The sequence below is a fragment of the Physella acuta genome, unplaced genomic scaffold (assembly GCF_028476545.2).
Source record: "Physella acuta isolate Inbredline_101_S28 unplaced genomic scaffold, ASM2847654v3 ptg000966l, whole genome shotgun sequence".
In the NCBI taxonomy this organism is placed as follows: domain Eukaryota; kingdom Metazoa; phylum Mollusca; class Gastropoda; family Physidae; genus Physella; species Physella acuta.
The window spans coordinates 317,374-337,770 of record NW_026732483.1 but is presented as its reverse complement, the minus strand read 5'-3'; the positions used below and the strand labels follow the sequence as shown (position 1 = coordinate 337,770).

At 38.0% G+C, this 20,397-nt stretch overlaps 2 protein-coding genes across 2 annotated transcripts; both read right to left on the bottom strand.

The window, feature by feature from the left end:
- Window positions 1–9,503: 9,503 nt before the first annotated feature.
- Window positions 9,504–11,197, bottom strand: LOC131953943 (multiple epidermal growth factor-like domains protein 6). The gene is made up of 5 exons (XM_059317405.1): window positions 11,114–11,197; window positions 10,769–10,903; window positions 10,467–10,601; window positions 9,832–9,966; window positions 9,504–9,561 (listed from the first exon to the last, which is right to left on the bottom strand). The coding sequence occupies exons 2-5, from the start codon at window positions 10,782–10,784 to the stop codon at window positions 9,557–9,559; spliced, it is 291 nt and encodes a 96-aa protein (XP_059173388.1). The 5' UTR covers window positions 10,785–10,903; window positions 11,114–11,197; the 3' UTR covers window positions 9,504–9,556.
- Window positions 11,198–11,912: 715 nt separating this feature from the next.
- Window positions 11,913–14,866, bottom strand: LOC131953942 (uncharacterized). Its single transcript, XM_059317404.1, has 7 exons — window positions 14,806–14,866; window positions 14,403–14,549; window positions 14,140–14,286; window positions 13,684–13,857; window positions 12,978–13,190; window positions 12,390–12,590; window positions 11,913–12,283 (listed from the first exon to the last, which is right to left on the bottom strand). The coding sequence occupies exons 1-7, from the start codon at window positions 14,864–14,866 to the stop codon at window positions 12,096–12,098; spliced, it is 1,131 nt and encodes a 376-aa protein (XP_059173387.1). The 3' UTR covers window positions 11,913–12,095.
- Window positions 14,867–20,397: the final 5,531 nt, after the last annotated feature.

Genomic DNA, 20,397 nt, shown 5'->3' with positions numbered 1-20,397 from the left:
GGGTAAATACGGGGAGAAATGTCCGGGGGGGGGGGGTAATTTCCGGGGGTGTAATGTCCTGTAGCTGCTATGCACATATTACAAATATTACATTGTGAACAGAATGAACGAAGGGCTCTTTTTCTGACCTAACGATCCATGGGGTAGATGAAGTAGAGTTATTGATCTCAACTCATGAAGTATGGTGTGAAGGTAGTAGATGATTTAATTTATACTTTGAAACTAATTACAGTATTGTGAGTAATTTACACGTAATTTTAAGTACGTTGAACTTCTAATAGATACATTTATAAACATTAGACGCGTACACCATTGAACAACTGCTAATACGGGGTTTCTTTGATGTGTCTGTACATTTTACATTGTTTGACCTTATGATAACAGGCTGGCAAGGTCGATCACAACATAAATTAATTCGGTGTTTCTTTCAGACGTTGCATCTAATATAAACACAGCATTAATGTTTTTCTTTCTGACGCAGGGGTTGCGAGGCCCCGCCAACCTTCCCCTCGTTGGGAGGGTTGATCCACAGGATGGGGGAGAAGACGAAGACAAAGAAAATATTTTTGTTTTTTTAAATTGTATCACAAAATGATTTTAAATGTTAGGAAAATAAAACAACAATAATAAATTATACCTAAACAAGAACTTTCGTCAACATAAATGAAATGGTACTGAAATTATCGTGTTAACAGACAGACAGACAGACTCTCAAACACACACACACACACGCGCCTAGACACACACACAACACATAGAGAGACATACAGACACAATTTCAAAAATAACTTTTGCCGACTCGGTGAGGGGTAAATCGTCAAGATATATGAATGTTGAATTCAATTGTGTGCACCATAACTTCTTATACAAGAAAGTAAAATGGATACTCTTGAATTGTCACCATAGACGAAGGTGGCCGAAAGAAATAGTTTCAATAAAAGTGGGTCAAAATGATGTTACAAAATGTGTCATACCTAACATACAAACAAAACAAACAAATAAACATTTATTGTTAACTAAAGATTAGCTTAAAGAAAGCCAGTTGCGACTTCAACTCACTTAGCCCGATTTGGAATAGCACAGCTCTGCCACCTCAGAGCAATATACAAATCTTCAAAACACATATTTAGGCAGTGCAGCTTTATAGCTAGTAAACTTGCAGGGCTGTATAGACAAATAACAGCTACATCCGTTAACAAATACATGCCTACTCAAATCTTTAAGTTAAGATGGCCAAACTAAATGGCTAGCAACGATATATGACACATTACAAAACGACAGTCTATAGAGAGGGATAGTAAATCCCGCTCATGGGGATGGGTCGGGCAACCCATGGAAGACAGGATGCCCCCCCCCCCCCGCCCCGAAGTTCTGATTTTATGGACATTTTAAATACTCTTTATACCATATTATTCATCATGATTATACATAAAATGAAAAATAATATACATGACATTATTATTTCTTAAAATAACTGTGATTTGGCTAACAATATTTTAATACAACAATACAACAATAATAATATCAATGCTTTACTAATGTTAAAAAATTGTATTTAGTCTTTGGTTGAACAAACAAAAAGTTACACAAAGTGTAAGAGATATAATGAGTTGTTTCTTTTCTTTTCTTTTTATCAAGTAATAAAATATATCCACTATTTTGCAATACTACCTTTTAAAGATTAAAATATAAAGTGGACTCTTAACTTTTATAAATAATTAGCAGGCGTATTAGCTACATGATATTTTCATTTTAATTAAGTCGACAACACATGCAAGTAAAATCTGCATTTTCTTGATCTTTCGTGGGCTCTCAGGTTTGAAAGAAACCATTCTTAACTCACAGTTGGGTCCTTAAGGCTAGTACTTAAACGCGTATCCCCTCTTTTGTTATTGAATTTAGTAGGATCTGAATAAATCTTTTAATTTTGTATTGATTTAGATTCGGAGCTAGAAATGCATGCATTTTTATCGTAGACGAATCTATCTGGAGACTTAAAGAAATCGATACCTCACATTCAAGTAAAGCCTGGGGTTACAAGATTTATACAGACAATGTTAACAACAAAAGATTCTAATAAGATTAAACTGGACATAAATATCCATTTAATAGTAAGTTTAGCATTGGCTTTAATCAAAAACATGAAAATGTTAATATTTAAAACTATATTAACAATCGAAATATTTAATAAATTACTAGACTACCCGTTATCATTAGATAACTGGGTTTCGGGGGTCATTAATAAATGGCATCACGTCTGTCACTTATCATCACAAAATAATCAGACTCCACATTCAAAAAGGCGTCACACCTCTGACGTTTTTTTCTTTTAAAAACACTGACTTCGTCTAATCATGGGTCTGACAACATAATCTTTTCATATGCTTAGGTCATAAAAACAGGTCAATACGACTTCACCTGTCCAGTGTCCTCCCAACTCAAACATGTTTTTGTCTGTGAAAACACAGATTTTGGCTGAGCGTGGGTTTGACCACACTATATCTTCATATGCTGTCGTCACAGGTGAACTTTACATCTACCCAACACTACTTCACCTGCCCAGTGTTCCGCCAAGTCTCAGACAACATATTTTATCTTTAAAAAAAAAAAAGATTCCTGCCGAGCATGGCTCTGACCACACTATCCACGTTAAATACTGAGGACAAAGAAACAGGTGAACTCTACTTCACCTGCCCTGTATCCCGTTAAGTTCCAATAGGCAAAGGCAACATTATCATTCTAAACTAAAAATTAAATTAAAACCCATGCCACCCGCATGGTAGCCTAATGTGCTAACCTCTTACATATCTAGGCTCGAACTCTGGATAAGTTAATAAATTATATATTTTAATTCTAAGCGGCGTAAGAACCTAGACATATTTCTGTAGATCTAGAGAAATGTATTGTATAATAAAACAAAAAGATCTGTTAAAACATTGATAATCGTGTTGAAACGTAATAAAAATAGAAAACGGACGTATTGTGAAAGTTATAGCCCATAGAAAATTAGTTTAAGAACGCGTTTAACATCTGAATCGGCAACTAAATCTTGGATTGAAACCGCCATTTATTGTACTAAAAAGTAAACAAATTATGTGACGTCAAAATACCCACAAAGTCAAGTCAATGTTTTAAAATTTTAAATTTAATGTGGTTAATCTACCTACGAATAAAACAATAAATTACTTAACGTCTTTAAATAAATGTGATTATAACAGTCTGCCTGAAAACAAAAATTGTTCTCTACCTACATACTATTTTACAGCTCTCCACATAGAGCAGGTTTTCACCAGTAGTCAATCAGAAAAAAAAAAAAAAAAAAAAAAAAAATTTAAACATGTAAACAAACTTGAGATCTAGAAGTATAGCGATATCTTTTTAGATGTACCAACTATAGAACAGAACTAAACTAAACACAAACACACAAAAAAACCACAAACACAACACACCACAACACAATCAAAACACAAAACAAAGACAACACAAACACAAAAGAAAAAAACAAGCACAACGCAAACACAACCACAAACATAACAGAAAGCACAAACACAAAGCAAACACAAACGCAAAAGACACAAATTTTGCATTCATATTTTTTTATAAGCGTGAGTTGAATTTTTTTTTAAATTACCTCCCTTGGCAAAATTTAAAAAAGAGTTTAAATTTTTTTTTTCAATACTACTGTAATTTTTACCGCCGCGGAACACCACGTTTTCCTGGCCGTCCGCGCCCAGGGAGAGACTTTCAAAATCTATAGCGATGACGGACAGACACACTACCAACCCGCTTAACGGGGAAAAAAACCTCTCCTTTTTATGCCTGCCATACAAGAAAAGTTGGTTCGTAATTATACAGAAGTGATTTCATAAAACATATTTTTAAGCTTCAAATTTTAATTAGTACTAGACTACCCGTCATCCGTTGGATAACTGTGGGTTTCGGGGGTCATCCATCAAAAAACATCACGTCTGTCACTCAGAGGCATAGCGACCCTTCCCGGCGCCCGGGGACAAACTTTTCGATTTGAACCCCCCCCCCCCCCCCCGCAAGATTTCGATTTGCAACCCACCCCCCTCAAACTTTTGATGTGCATCCCCCCCCACTCAAACTTTCGATTTGCAACACCCCTCCCCCTTAAACTTTTGATGTGCACCCCCCCCCCCACTCAAACTTTCGATTTGCACCCCCCTCAACCTTTCAGTGTCACTTATCGTCACAAAAACAGACCCCACATTCAAAAATATGTTTTTTATCTTTTAAAAACACCGAAAACACCGATTTCGGACTATCCCTTCATATACTGACGTCACAGGTGACCTACTCAACTCTACTTCACCTGCCCAGTGTCCCGCCAAGTCTCAGACAACATGTTTTTATCGTTTAAAAAACGATTCCAGCCGCGCATGTCTCTCACCACACTATCCTTTCCTATGCTTAGGACAAAGAAACAGATGAACTCTACTTCACCTGCCCTGTATCCTGCCAAGTTCAGATAGGCAACTTTATCATTCACATCTAAAAAAAAATTGAAAAAAAAAATCATTAACATATTGGTCTAGAACCTATGCCACCCGCATGAGAGCCGGCTACGCTACCAACTTAGCTATTTGCTCGAGACGTCAACCGTGACTTTTTATACTATACTATGAGTCTTCTTATGCAACATGATTTACGCTCATAGATCTAGATCTAAGTCTAATAGTAGTAGTAGTAACTTTCAAATTAAATTTTATCTTTAATTAGCCAAACAAAGATTTATATAAAATAAAGAAGTTCTGAAATTAGCTAGATCTAGATAGAATTATCTAGATCTAGATTCTACGACTCGCTTGCTTAAGTTTAGTTTTTCTTGCTAGATCTAGATCTAGATCTAGATCTAGATCTAGAGCTAATCATTAGCTACGCTGATAGGCCCGGAGCGAGCATTTTAAAATTACCATATTCCAAACAAAGATTTATATAAAATAATAAAGGTCTAAAATAGTTTAGTATATAGAAAATCATTATTATCTAAATCTAGATAGAATTATCTATATTTTAGATATACGACTGAGCTATATCTAGAGTTTACGTCTATAATTTTGCACACTTAGCGGTATAGAAGCCGCATATGAATCTTAAGCTATGCAAATAGATATAGGCCCTGACTCCAGCATTTCAAAATTTGCATAGGGGCCTAGTCAAAACAAAGATTTATACCAAACAATAAAGGTCTAAAATAGTTTAGTATATAGTAACTCATTATTATCTAAATCTAGATAGAATTATCTATATTCTAGATCTACGACTGGTTTGCTTAAGTCTCGTTTTATTGGATTGTATTTATAACTAATAAATCTTGGATTTGACCTAGATTCTAGATCCAGATCTAGATCTATAAATAACTTTCCTTCGACAGCTGATCTTTAGATCTAGAGAAATTTATTGTAAAACTAAATTAAAAAGACAGATGAAAATTGATATAAGTGTTGGAACGTAATAAATACAGCAAACGGACGTATTGTTTAAGTTATAGCCGGCAGAAAATTAGCTTTGTAACGCGTTAAACTATTGAATGGGCCACAAAGTCTATGATGGAGTCCGCCATTTTTATTGTACCAAAAAGTAAACACATCAAGGGACGTGACTATCCCCACAAAGTTTACTTAATGTTTTAAAATTAAAAAAAAAATGTGGTTAATTTAACTATGAATAAATCAATAAATTAATTAACGTCTTTAAATAAATTTGTGATTAACAGTATGTCTTAAAACAAAAAATTTTCTCTACCTACATACTATTTTACAGCTTTCCACGATGAGTGCAACCATGCGAGATAGTCAATCAGCCAAACAAACAAACAAACAAAAAAATAAATATTCAAACATGTAAACAAACTTGACTTTTAGTAGTATACTAGAATACCCGTCATCCGTTGGATAACTGTGGGTTTCGGGGGTCATCCATCAAAAAACATCACGTCTGTCACTCAGAGGCATAGCGACCCTTCCCGGCGCCCGGGGACAAACTTTTCGATTTTAACCCCCCCCCCCCAAGATTTCGATTTTCAACCCCCCCCCCCTCAAACTTTTGATGTGCACCCCCCCCCCCCCACTCAAACTTTCGATTTGAACCCCCCTCAACCTTTCAATTTATTTCTCCAAACCATTTTGGCGCCCCAACATATGTCCCCCCGCCCCCACCCTTCCCCCCTCCACCTCCCCCAGCCTCCCCTTTCCCCCCCCCACCTCCCCTTCACCCCCCCGCCTCCCCTCCCCTCCCGCCCCCCACCCTCCTCGCTACGCTACTGCAGTGTCATTTATCGTCACAAAAAACAGACCCCACATTCAAAAATATGTTTTTTTATCTTTTAAAAACACCGAAAACAACGATTTCGGACTATCCCTTCATATACTGACGTCACAGGTGACCTACTCAACTCTACTTCACCTGCCCAGTGTCCCGCCAAGTCTCAGACAACAAAAACGATTCCAGCCGAGCATGTCTCTGACCACACTATCCCTTCATTTGCTTAGGACAAAGAAACAGATGAACCCTACTTCACCTGCCCTGTGCCCCGCGAGGTCCTGATAGTCAACCTTATCATTCACATATAGGGCTTAAGAAAAAATAATTGAAAACGTAAAAAAAAAAAAGTTCTATTAATGTTTAAGACACTGACTTTAAAATTTAGCCTTCATTCTCTAAAGCAAATTTTAAAATGCTTTTCTGGCATATCTAGCCCTGGCCACCTATACCATGTTTAAATAATGTGAACACCCGCCATTTTGCTCGTGGTAAACATGGCCTAAAAATGGTCGGAAGTCATGCGTCCGGTCCGTACGCCATATTGTTGTTAGCACCCGACCACGCCTCCAAGTTAGTGAGTAATCCTACTATATCTAGATATAGAACCTAGATAACAAAAAAATCCCATGTATTCTCGAATTAGATGATCATTGAAGCTAAACAAAGATTTAGATAAAATAATTAAGGCCCGAAATAGATTCTAGATGTAGAATTTACATTAAGTCTAGATCTAGAATTTACATTGAGTCTAGTGACCTAGATCTAGGCTAGATCTAGGCTAGATTCATAACTTTTAATAACTTTCCTTCGACAGCTGATCTTTAGATCTAGAGAAATTTATTGTAAAACTAAATGAAAAAAGACAGTTTAAAATTGATATAAGTGTTGGAACGTAATAAATACAGCAAACGGACGTATTGTTAAAGTTATGACCGACAGAAAATTAGATTTAGAACGCGTTAAACTTTTGAATGGGAACACAATTTTCTTCGATAGACGCCGCCATTTTATTGTACTAAAGAGTAAAAAAAAACCTGTGACGTCACTATTCCCACAAAGTTTAGTCAATGTTTTAACATTTAAAAAAAAAATGGGTTACTCTACGTATGAATAAATCAATAAATTAGTTAACGTCTTTAAATAAATTTGTGATTAACAGTCTGTCTTAAAACAAAAAATTTTCTCTACCTACATACTATTTTACAGCTTTCCACGATGAGTGCAACCATGAGCAATAGTCAATCAAGCAAACAAACAAACAAATAAATATTCAAACATGTAAACAAACTTGACTTTTAGTAGTATATAGATATTTACAACTGTGCGTACTGTTTGTAGTCGCAAGTATGTTCGACTTAAGTTGATGAAAATGACATATATCTTGATACATCATTGTACTCATCATTTAATGTATTATACGTAGAATCTTGGCTGTTGTTTTCTGTATTTTTTCCGACCATATGATCATCGATGTTGTTGTATATTGTTCGCTTTTCTGAAATTTCAAAACACAACGTTACTTGCTCATATAATGTGTAAATATAAACATGCTTATAGTAAATAGATTAACGCTGTAGTTTCTTTCTAAAAATATGCAACACAGTTGGTATCAATTTGATATAGTCATTATATAGAAAAAACTAACGTTTTATCAATTACCTGGCTCTGAATTAGCTGACAAATGTGTATGTTGTAATTCGACAGGCTGGTCATATACATCGTTTCTATGTTTACTCTCTTCACTTTTATCTCCTTTATATTTGCGGATCACACAAGCAACAGCCGTGACGATCAGAACGATGATGCACATGACGCCAATGCCAATACCCACACCGTGTCCTAATCCTTTGTTGTATCCATCGTTATATCCATTGACATTTTCTAAAAATGTGACAAAATGTAAATAACCAAATTAACTTATATATAATAAGTGTATGTTTGTATGTGTGTATGTTACAAAAAAGAAAGCAAATAAATATGTGTTGCATTATTGCACTACAACAATAAAGCAATAACTATGAGAGTAGTTTTAAGGTTGAATGCACTATTGAGTTGTTGTTGGTAATGGCTTATTCTTTATTTTTTTTAAAATAATGTGTTAAAGAACATCGTGTGTCTGCTATACGCTGAAGATGTAGTTGATTGTGTGATGATGTTTTAAACTTATTTATATCATATTATATACAGAAACTCCAGTTCAAAAGCTTTATAACAAATACATAGCAATAATATTGATTTAATCAATGAACTAAATCATTTACTTTTGAGTTTACAATAATCCTCAACTTATCGTCTTAGATATAAAATGTGCATATTTACCTTTTTCACAAAATTCGCCAGTATCTTTACATCTCAAACAGTGTCCGTTAACAGCGTCACATTTTGAATCAAGACACAGTGAAGAGCATTTGTTTAAACATCTGGGACCATAATTGCCTGCATTGCAGTCTAGTGGAAAATATGTTATTGTCAGTCATACTAGCATTTGGGTCAGCCAGAAGCTAGCAAGTGGGGCAGCTATAAGCTAGAGTGTGGGTGGGGCAGCTACCAGCTAGCGTGTGGGTGTGGCAGCTACAAGCTAGCATGTGGGGCAGCTACAAGCTAGCATGTGGGGCAGCTACAAGCTAGCATTTGGGGCAGCTATAAGCTAGCGTGTGGGTGTGGCAGCTACAAGCTAGAATGTGGGGCAGCTACAAGCTAGAATGTGGGTCAGCTAGAAGCTAGCATTGGGGCAGCTACAAGCTAGCGTGTGGGTGTGGCAGCTACAAGCTAGCATTTGGGGAAGCTAGAAGCTAGCATTTGGGACAGCTACAAAGTAGAACTTGGAGCCTCAAAATTAGTTATTCTAGAGAGCATGTTCACTGGATTGTTTCCTTTTTTTAACTTTTCAAGTGAATTTCTTATGTAAATATCCCATACCTGTATTACAAAATTCCCCTAGCTTTCCGGCGATGCAGTCCAGACAAGAGCCGTTAACGTTGTTGCATAACTGATCTGTACAGTTGATGCTACATTTACTTGCACAGTGCATTCCATAATGTGTTTCGTTGCAGCCTGTTAGATATTTAAATCGTTTGTTTTTAATTTTACTTCACAAATGTTACATGGTATGAGTATATGCTACTGTCTTACTCTACCACTGTGCTGAGTTGTGATGTTGTAGCAATATCTGTACGGTAGACTACTTACCGGAAAATCTAAAGTTGAAATCTCGAGGTTAAGTCTGTAAGACTTCCCTGAGTCCACCCAGCTCTGATGGGTACCTGACTCATGCTAGTGAAACAAAGGCGACAGATCATAGTTCTGACCAAACAATCCCTTTGTATGCCGAGGTAATTCAAACATATGAACTCTATCTCATCTGCCCTACGTGTCGGGAGCGCGAACGAGAAATGATGATGACATCTCTATACATTTTAATTTTCAACGTTTGAATTTAAACATGTGTATGAATTCAAAACCAAAAGTAGAATAATGTAACATTTAGTTGTACAATTATATGTTCACCGAACATAATACCACTTATAGGTTTATACCACTTACTTTCTTCACAAAATGTCCCTTGCCTCCCATCAACACAACTTTTACAAGCACCATTCACATCGTCACACAGACTGTCTAGACAGTTGGGACTACATTTCTGTGAGCAGTTGGTTCCATAGTACGTGGCGTTACAGTCTGGTGTGGGGGGGGAGAGGGGAAGCAATACACATAATAATCACAGCAAACTTGCACGATACTATATATGAACATTTACTGAACTACCTAAATATACCAATATAGTTGATGGTAAAGGAAGTATTTATAAATGGTTAAAAATTGATATGTAAAAGGTCTTATAAAAAAAAAACCTGGCTTTCCAGGTATACAGTTGTGACAAAAGCCATTGACGTTGTCTCAAAAATTAAAAACACAGTTGGTTTTGCATATATTTGTAGTTTTGTAAGTAATATGTAAGGTTACATTGTGTTAAAAATGATTTCATTAAATACATTTAGTAAAATAAGCTAATCAAATCATCTATTTATAAACTGATAATATCATTACTATTTTATCCATACTCACGCTGATTACAAAAATGTCTTTGAAGTCCATTATTACATTGCTGGGAGTAACTAGTTACAGATTATTTACATAAATGAAAAACCCATTGAAAGTTCTACATTTGTGCAACTTACTTTGTTCACAAAATGTCCCCTGTTTGCCATCAACACAACTTTTACAAGCACCATTCACATTGTCACACAGACTGTCTAGACAGTTGGGACTACATCTCTGTGAGCAGTTGGTTCCATAGTACGTGGCGTTACATTCTGTTGTTTCGTTTTATATGAAGAAAATTGATATATGCTAACGCAACGACGAAAAAAAAAAAAAGAAATAATGTATATATAGTAATTGCAAGGTAAATTAATCTACCAACAGAGTAGTTACATTGGTAAACACTAAGAACATTCTTCATATAGTCTATACCACTTACTTTGTTCACAAAACATCCCCTGTTTGCCATCAACACAACTTTTACAAGCACCATTCACATTGTCACACAGACTGTTAGTACAGTTGTGACTACATCTCTGTAAGCAGTTGACTCCATAGTACGTAACGTTACAGTCTAGTGAGTGGCGAAGAAATTCTCACAATAAACACAGCGAAATTACACCATTCTGTACATAAGCTGCTACAGACTTATCGACATAAAAAATAATACAGTTGATGATAAAGGGCTACAACTACATGCCACGATTGCACAAACAATTTATGCATTGTAAGAATTTGTAAGAAAAAGGTCTTATAGAGTGGGTTTAGGTAAAATGTGGCATACCTTTATCACAAAATACACCTTGCTTTCCATGTATACAGTTGTGACAAAAACCGTTGACGTTTTCGCAAAGTTGATGTAAACAGTTGGTGCTACATTTTTGTAAACAGTTTTGTCCGTAATATGTAAGGTTACATTCTGTTGACGAAAATTAATTGATTTAATAAAAGTAATTAAGCAAATAATCTTTTTAGAACTAATAATATCATTACTAGTTCACCCATACTTACTCTGATTGCAAAAATGTCCTTGAAGTCCCACAATACATTGCTGGCAGTAACCAGTTGTACTGTTGCAGACGCCATTGGTGCAATTTGTTGAGCATTCGTTGTCGCAGTTTAAATATAAACAAAAAATAATAGAAATAAAGCGAGAGTGATGTCACGTAAACTTTTTCGAATATTCTTAAATACTACTTATGTGGATGGTAACTCCATTGCAATACGGATATAGAAATGTTTTATTTTAATCAATTTTTAAACGCTTGCGGCAAGATATAAAAATATTATAATATAATTCGTTTCAACGCATGTAATCTAGACAACTCTAGACAAAACCACGAATAATATGAATCTAATAACACTATAGTGCTGTCTAGCCTCCTTGTCACGTATACCAGTCCAAGATTTGAATAACGTTTGTACTGAACAACTTCGACTAGAGGTGACTTACTTCGAACACACGTGTATTACGTGGCTTTAATAATTGAACATTTTTTAAAGGACAACACCATACAGTGTACAGCATACAATAATACTCGCACCACAATGTGGCGTTTCCTTTATATTTTCAAACCTGTCGATTTGTTAACTAAATATTATTCTTTTGAATATATTTGTATTCTTTTTTAACTTTTGTTTATAAGCGATATTTCTTTTCGAGTGGACCGACAGCCTTAATTTGTCAATCCATAATAAAGCTAAATTATTATAAAACTACATGGGGACAAACCATATATAGACAAATCACAAGAGGTCAAAGTACCTTATCCGCGTATAACTGCGTCGTATTTTGGAACAGTATACATACGCTGTAAACACCCCTCCCCTTGATAGCCAGCAGCACAACCAGACTGACATCCACCTGTAGCTACAAAACATGTCTCAGTTGGGTCGTTACAGTTGCAGGTCTTGGTACATTCTAGGCCGTAATTTCTTGTGTTGCACACGTTATCTGCAGAAATAAACGTTGATTTCTGCCTATAAACGTATAAAAAGTATATACATCTGTATAAAATGTACTTTTTTACAAAAATTGTCGTTATGAAGTTAATACTCACCACCGTATATCTCGACCTCACATAGAGTTAGAATATCTACTACAGATATATTAACATAAGACACTGGACCGTGCAAGATTGATGATATTGTGTAGATTGGTACATTGTCGTTAGAACTTGTATCTCTGTACTCAAACAGCTTTAAAGCAGTGTAATCGAAACTGTTCAATACGAATCCTTTTAGTCGTAGACGGTCTTTGTCTGAAATGTAAATAAGTGATCTGCAGATTTTTTATTTAAAATTATTTTCAATTGAAAAGCTGTTTCTAAAATATCTTACACTTTGTAAAATACTGGTTTAAAAGAAAGTGTTTTGTTTTTAGCACTCTATGAATGATTTTTGCTTTGTAATTTAAAGTGTTAACGTTGCTGATGAACTAAAATATACTAGTGGAGTTTTTACTGATAGCTATAGGATAACCATCTCGAAAAAGATGAATTTTAAATGGAATAATCTTGTTTAATATTTTGATTAATATATAGAGGCTATCGATCACTGCATATGTAGTTAAGCTTAAACACTATATGATTTTTATTGTGAAAGATCAATGTTAATATGTTATCAAATATTTAATTATGAACTATTACCTTTGTTATAAAGCAGGTATCGGTTGACACTTTTTGTACTTGAAAATGTAACTCTCCATGAGCCTGGCCGGTTTACTGCTGTATGTGTACAAGTGTTGTGTGAAAAGTTCCCACTTGTGTTACCATCCACAGCCAGAAACGAGTAGCGCACTACACCATCTTCAGTATAATCACTTGACTGGCTGGTGTTTTGTTTTAGAGCAACATTTCTACCTGTAAAATGATTTAGTACAATACTTGAATAATTTTCTTACTTATCCAAATAAGATATTACTTTGTAAAATAGACACATTTTTTATCTTTCAGCATGTATTAAGCACTTAAAACATCTAAAACATTTTAAAATAAAATGAACTACAGAGTAGCATTTAAGTTAATATTAGAATATAATATCGTATAGTATTTGCAGCATAAAACGAAAAGAAATTACAGATAATATTTTTAAGTTCGATGACCTAATGAAACTATTGTAAGCGTTTTGTTTTATTTAAGTGAAACAAACAACCAACAACATATGAGTTCAAAGCATTGTGCGTAGAATGAAAATGCAATGATTATAATAAAATCTACAATAAAAAATAACATGCTTCGATATAAATGTGAAATGCACGTTTTTCGTGTTATGTCTTTTCAAAATACCTTTTACAAAAACGATATTTTAACATTTAAGTTGTAAAACAAAATAAAATAACCAAACAAGTATTACCTCCACTAATGTAAACAGAACAAAGTGCTACCGTTGATCCGAAGTGTAGACTCACATGTGTGGCAGTGACATCTGTCTGACAGAGGATGTCAGTGACTCTGTCAGTAACTTTGATCAGATATGTAGTTGGGGTGACCGTTTTATTTAAAGTCAGCTGAATGCTCAGTAATGAATCTGAAGGAGGGTGTTTTAGCGTTAGACTTTTGTAGCACAAACAAATCTGAACCATTTGCAAAAATTAGAAATACAATATCAAATAATTATGATCTCTTATGATTCAACTGTCTGGTTAGAGTGATCCAACTGTCGGGGTAGAGTGATCCAACTGTCTGGGTAGTGCAAACCCAAGAATCGGGTAGAAAACACGTGACTAATATAATCCAAACGGTAAAGATATAAATATATTATAATGTCAAGATGCTAATGTCAGAATGCACTGCGTAGCGCTTGACTTACTTGACTGTTGTGTGACTATTCTGAACCACGTAACCTGGTAATTTATTAGCCAAGTCAGGCTAAATGATAAAACACTCGAACATGTGGCATCGTCTCCATCTGTTAGGGTGGCGTGTAATGTAGTTGCATTCAATTGTGCTAAATCCTCTGGAAACAGAACGTATCATGTAATTGGCCAATGTAGTATGTATTACCCGTTTAAATATGATAGATTATTGTTTATAAAACAGTAAAATTCGCTGAAATGATGTAGGCATACTCACGATATTGACATAGAGGACCAAACCATCCCCTAACACATGTAGACCCTCCTGTACACTTTCCGTCAACATCACATTGGTTGTTGGCACAGTGACATTTGTACTGACAGCTGGAGCCGAACCAGCCAGCGCTACATGATGCTAAACTAACTACAAATAGTCAGATCTCATGTTGCAGGGATATTATTTTTACTAATCATATTAAGTGCTATTGAAAAATATATTATAATAAATTTTGCAAATGAGTTGTTTTAAATTAGATGGGAAAAACGTATTTCTATATATGCTTTATTGCATCAATCTACTAAAATAATTATATCAATGTTCAAGATTCACTTTAACATGTTTGGAATAATTTTCACTTTTTCTTACATTCTTAGGTCCGTCAAAAAATTAAGTCGCATACCTGTATCCACTGGTACTTCACTGATAATGAAGATGAAACAAAGCAATATCTGTAGTGCCATTAAGTAGATGTATTGTGTTGTAAACAAGACTGTATCTATATATTCTATTGTGAGGCGTAAGCGCACAGTAGCTTAAGTTACACATACGCTGTTCGAGTAACCTATCCCAGTTGTATTTATAGCCTCTCTGCAGTTAGTCCCTAAAGACAAAAATGATTGTTAACAAAAGCGACATAGCAGATAGCCACCAAATGAAATATGGTCTATCCCATTTTATCATAGCGTGGCCACTTTGACGGTAGATAACGTAGTAAATGTGGACTACAGTTCTTATTGTATGCTGGTTCTATATAGAGTAATATGACTCTCTTATCACTTGGGTATTTATGATATAAATCAGGAAGTGAAATTACGAGTTTGTGTGTTGTTAAGAATGTTATCTTGGTACATCTTATGTATCGAAACTAAAAACTTAAAATCATTACCTATAGTTAGACAAATATGACGGCGTAAATGACAAGTTTAATTTCAGCAAAGTAAAAGATTAAGCATACAGCATATGCCAATATACTCTCACCTATTTATAAAAAAATGATGAAACGACCACAACCGTATTAGTTATTTAATACTCAGTCAATTTCGAGTCAAAGCATGTATTTTAAAAAATATTATATTGTAAACAATTGTTGAAGGTCCCTTTTTCGGACTTAATGATCCATGGGGTAGATGAAGTAAAGTTATTGACCTCAGCCGATGAAGTATGGTGTGAAGGTAGTAGATTATTTTAAGGTATACTTTGAAACGCATTACAGTATTATGTATAATTGATAAGTACTTCAAATTACGTTGGACGTCTTACAGATAGATTCTTAAATAATAGACGCGTAAAACCATTCAACAAATGCTAATATAGTGTAACTTCCTATGTTCCAATACATAGTTTGAGCTTATGATAACAGGTTTGCAACGTCCGATTTTTTTGAGACTTCGTAAGGTCCTGCCCACCTTAGCTCTAGTTTGTTCAATAGTTGGGGCTTCAATATCAGCACATGATCCCCTACTTATATATCTTTGGTTGTGGCTAATCTATCATAGTAGCTCTTTGCTTTATCTTTCCCATCTTCTGATTTGCTGGATGCGTACCTGCATGCCGTTTGCAACTGCTGTTTAAGGTCCAGCAGGTAGTCATATACAGCTCTTGTCTTATATTCCCTCACTTCTCCTGTGAGGATATCCTTTAGGATGCTCATCGGGCCCCTCACTTTCCTGCCGAACATAAGTTCGAATGGCGGGTAACCAGTGCTTTCGTTTGGAACTTCTCTGTAGGCGAAAAGTGCTGCTGGGATGAACACGTCCCAATCATCATCCTTGTCTATAGCTACTTTCTTTAGCATTTCCATTCCATCGTTCTACCGCCCCGTTGGCCATGGCGTGATATGCAGAAGCGTAAACGATTTTAATCCCCAACATTTTAGACACGGTACAGAAAATTTCCGACGTGAACTGGGTCCCGTTATCTGAGAGTATGACTTCCGGGAATCCCATCCTTGTGAAGATGGAGAGTAGCGCATCTTGAATCTCTGCGGCCGTTTCACTTTTCAGCGGTACGGCTTCTGGCCACCGTGTACATATGTCTACGGCTGTGAGTATGAATCTGTTCTTTTTTTTCGTTTGAGTTAGTGATCCCACAATATCTATGGCGAGTTTCTCAAACAGTTGTCCCACTACCTCAGTTCTACCCAGAGGCGCCTTGCCACCAACATTCTTTTTGCTTTTCTGGCAGACATCACAACTTTCGCAGTAACGTTTGAGATCCTCCCATGCCCCTGGCCAGCTAAATTGTGACAGAATTCTGGCTTTCGTTCTCGCTACACCCATGTGCTCCGCCATAGGTGTGTCGTGTCCTAGATTCATGATGGTGGGCCTAAGTCCCCTTGGGATTGCTAGTCTAATCTGATCTTCTGTTTTGCTATGTTTTATGATCTTATATAATAACCCATCTATTGTTTGACATTGCTTGCCCTTTTCCGCGAGCTTCCACCACCTAGCCAATTTTTTGTCTTCGCTCTGTTGCGTTTTAAAATCTTTCGGTGTCGTTATTTGGTCTAGAATCTTATGCCCCGGCTCATTTCTCTGGTTGCCCCCTGCTCTAAGTTGTCCTCTGGTTTTTACCGCGGCTAATGTTAGCGAATCTTCCCTCGGTAGTTTCGCAGCTGCTACATTCCCTATTATACGTTTAGCTGGTGGATCATCTAAAAGGACGGCAAAGAACTCTCCCGTAAGGTATGGTGTTTCTATGTTGACTACAGCTCCTGGTACTCTTTTCTTATCTCCATCCGCAGTCTTTATGGTTATCCATTTTTTTGTCCATCTATTTCTTGAGACTAAAGCTTTTCTACAAGCTACGACTACAGAGCCCGTATCCCGTAGGACGGTCACCGTCCTCCCATCCAGTTTTCCTGCAACTATAGGAAGTGACCCTCTGTCGCTTATGAATCTCCGATTAGCTCCTATGTTCCCTACAGGGACAGCGCCCTTTACTTGACTTAGGCATTGTCCACAGTCGCCGCACTCCCCGCTGAACTCTGGGACTAGTCATATATCTTGAATGTCCCTGAAGCCTACCCTTCTCCCTCTGTACTCATGTCCAATTTGTCTACGATTGGACGAGCAGCCCGCCGCTATGTGCCCCTCAGCCCCACAGTTAAAGCATGCGATTGGGCTTCTTCTAGGACTATTATTACTACTCGGCCTAGGTTGGACCGGGCTTTGTCTTCTTCGATCCTGTTGAAGGGTGACTTCATTTCTTGTGCACCATACCTCTCTAATGGGGCTCTTAGCTCTAGGTCTTAGGGTTCGCTTGTCCCTGTCCTCTCTAAAGGGATTCCTAGAGCCTCATGTAAGTGCCATTGTGGCAACAAATGTGTCCTCTGCCACGTCGATCGGTTTTAATTTTCTGTCTGGGTAGATGTCAAAGTAGTTGTCACAAGCATTTTCTACGTCTGTTATTGTCTTCGGGTTTTGCCTGAGGACGTGCTGTCTTACGTCTTGTCCGACTGTTCTCACTATTTTTGTCTTTTAAGAGTAGGTCAAATAGTCCGTCAAATGTTTTGTCACACTTGCTAGCTTCGACCCATCTTCTCAAGTAGTGTCGCACCCTCCTAATGTAACTCCCTGCTCTATCATGTTCTGATTGTTGGGCGCTATTAAACTTCTCACTGTATCCTTGCTCCGTCAGACCAAAGTGTTTTAGGACCTCCATTTTCAGCTTCCCATAATTCTCTTCGGCTCCCAATTCTGATAACCACGATTCGCAGCCTATATCTAGCAGAACTTTTCTAAACTCGTGGCACCAAAACGTATCTTCTAAACCTATTTCTCGGGCTTCCCTTTCAAAAATGTCAACCACCACCTCCATATCTGTTTGGTCCCTACTGTTTCTCTTTCCTGTCAGCTTAATTCTTGGGGTCTGTGCCCTAACCCTGCTCTTTATGTCTTTCTCCCTTGCTATTTCCAGCTCCTTCAATTTTAGTCTTTCTTCTGATTCGATTTTAGACCTAGTTAGCACCCTGTCTGCAGCCCTCTCGTCTCTTTCAACCTGCTGCCTAGCCTTAGACTCCGCCTCTAACAATTTACACTCGGCCCCTTCCAACAGCTCCTTTCCCTCTAGTTTACATCTTTCCCCTAACGCTGTAAAATGCTCTAGTGTTAAGCCTTCGCTAGCCATCTCACCTTATCCACTTAGGATTGGATGCCAAAATTGCAATACCCAATACAATGTTAGGCAAAGTGTAATCCCGGTTGCGGGTACCGTGCCAAAGACTAACGCAAAAACACTTACCTCAATAAGTACAAATCTGTTGTAGTAGTCCCTTCCCCTACTTTAGCCCTTCGAAAACAATGGTAAATCCTGTAGTGGCCGAAAAAAAAGTCCTGTGATCGCAAGGTTCTGTGCTGGTAACGTCCTGATGGCGAATTTCTGTTCCGGTAAGGTCTCAGGATGGTATAGTCCAGTGATGGTGACTTTCTGTTCTGGTAAAGTCCAAGGATGGTATTGTCCAGTGATGGTGATTTTCTGTTCTGGCAAAGTCCCAGGATGGTGGTGAAGAACAATAGGTAGTTGGTGGTGGTGTATAACTATGGCCTGTTTGTGCCCTCACACAGGTGGGTTGGTGGTGCCCTCACACAAATGGGTTGGTAGTGCCCTCACACAAATGGGTTGGTGGTGCCCTCAAACAGTAGGTTGGTGGTGCCCTCACACAAATGGGTTGGTGGTGCCCTCACACAAATGGGTTGGTGGTGCCTTCACACAGTAGGTTGGTTGAGCCCACACACAGTAGGTTGGTGGTGCCCTCACACAGTAGAGTAGGTTGGTGGTACCCTCCCACAGTAGATTGGTGGTGCCCTCACACAGTAGGTTGGTGGTGCCCTCACAGTAGGTTGGTGGTGCCCTCACACAGTAGGTTGGTGGTGCCCACACAGTAGGTTGGTGGTGCCCTCACACAGTAGGTTTGTGGTACCCTCACACACAGTAGGTTGGTGGTGCCCTCACACAGTAGAGTAGGTTGGTGGTACCCTCCCACAGTAGATTGGTGGTGCCCTCACACAGTAGGTTGGTGGTGCCCTCACAGTAGGTTGGTGGTGCCCTCACACAGTAGAGTAGGTTGGTGGTACCCTCCCACAGTAGATTGGTGGTGCCCCCACACAGTAGGTTGGTGGTGCCCTCACAGTAGGTTGGTGGTACCCTCCCACAGTAGATTGGTGGTGCCCTCACACAGTAGGTTGGTGGTGCCCTCACAGTAGGTTGGTGGTGCCCTCACACAGTAGGTTGGTGGTGCCCTCACAGTAGGTTGGTGGTGCCCTCACAGTAGGTTGGTGGTACCCTCCCACAGTAGATTGGTGGTGCCCCCACACAGTAGGTTGGTGGTGCCCTCACAGTAGGTTGGTGGTGCCCTCACACAGTAGAGTAGGTTGGTGGTACCCTCCCACAGTAGAATAGATTGGTGCCCTCAGACAGTAGGTTGGTTGTGCCCTCACACAGTCGAATAGATTGCTGCCCTCAGAAAGTAGGTTGGTTGTGCCCTCCCACAGTAGAATAGATTGGTGTCCTCAGACAGTAGGTTGGTTGTGCCCACACCCAGTAGTTTGGTGGTGCCCTCACACAGTAGAGTAGGTTGGTGGTGCCCTCAAACAGTAGGTTGGTGGTGCCCTCACAGTAGGTTGGTGGTGCCCTCACAGTAGGTTGGTGGTGCCCTCAAACAGTAGGTTGGTGGTGCCCATTAACAGTAGGTTGGTGGTGCCTTGACACAGTAGGTTGGTGGTGCCCTCACACAGTAGAATAGATTGGTGCCCACACACAGTAGGTTGGTTGTGCCCTCACACAGTAGGTTGGTGGTGCCCTCACAGTAGGTTGGTGGTGCCCTCAAACAGTAGGTTGGTGGTGCCCATTCACAGTAGGTTGGTGGTGCCCTCACACAGTAGAGTAGGTTGGTGGTGCCTAGTGATTGCGCTATCTTTACTTGTTTAATACTGGCCACCAGTTGTTACGTTCCGGGTTAGTCTCTGACAAAACAACTCTTCGTGATTATGTT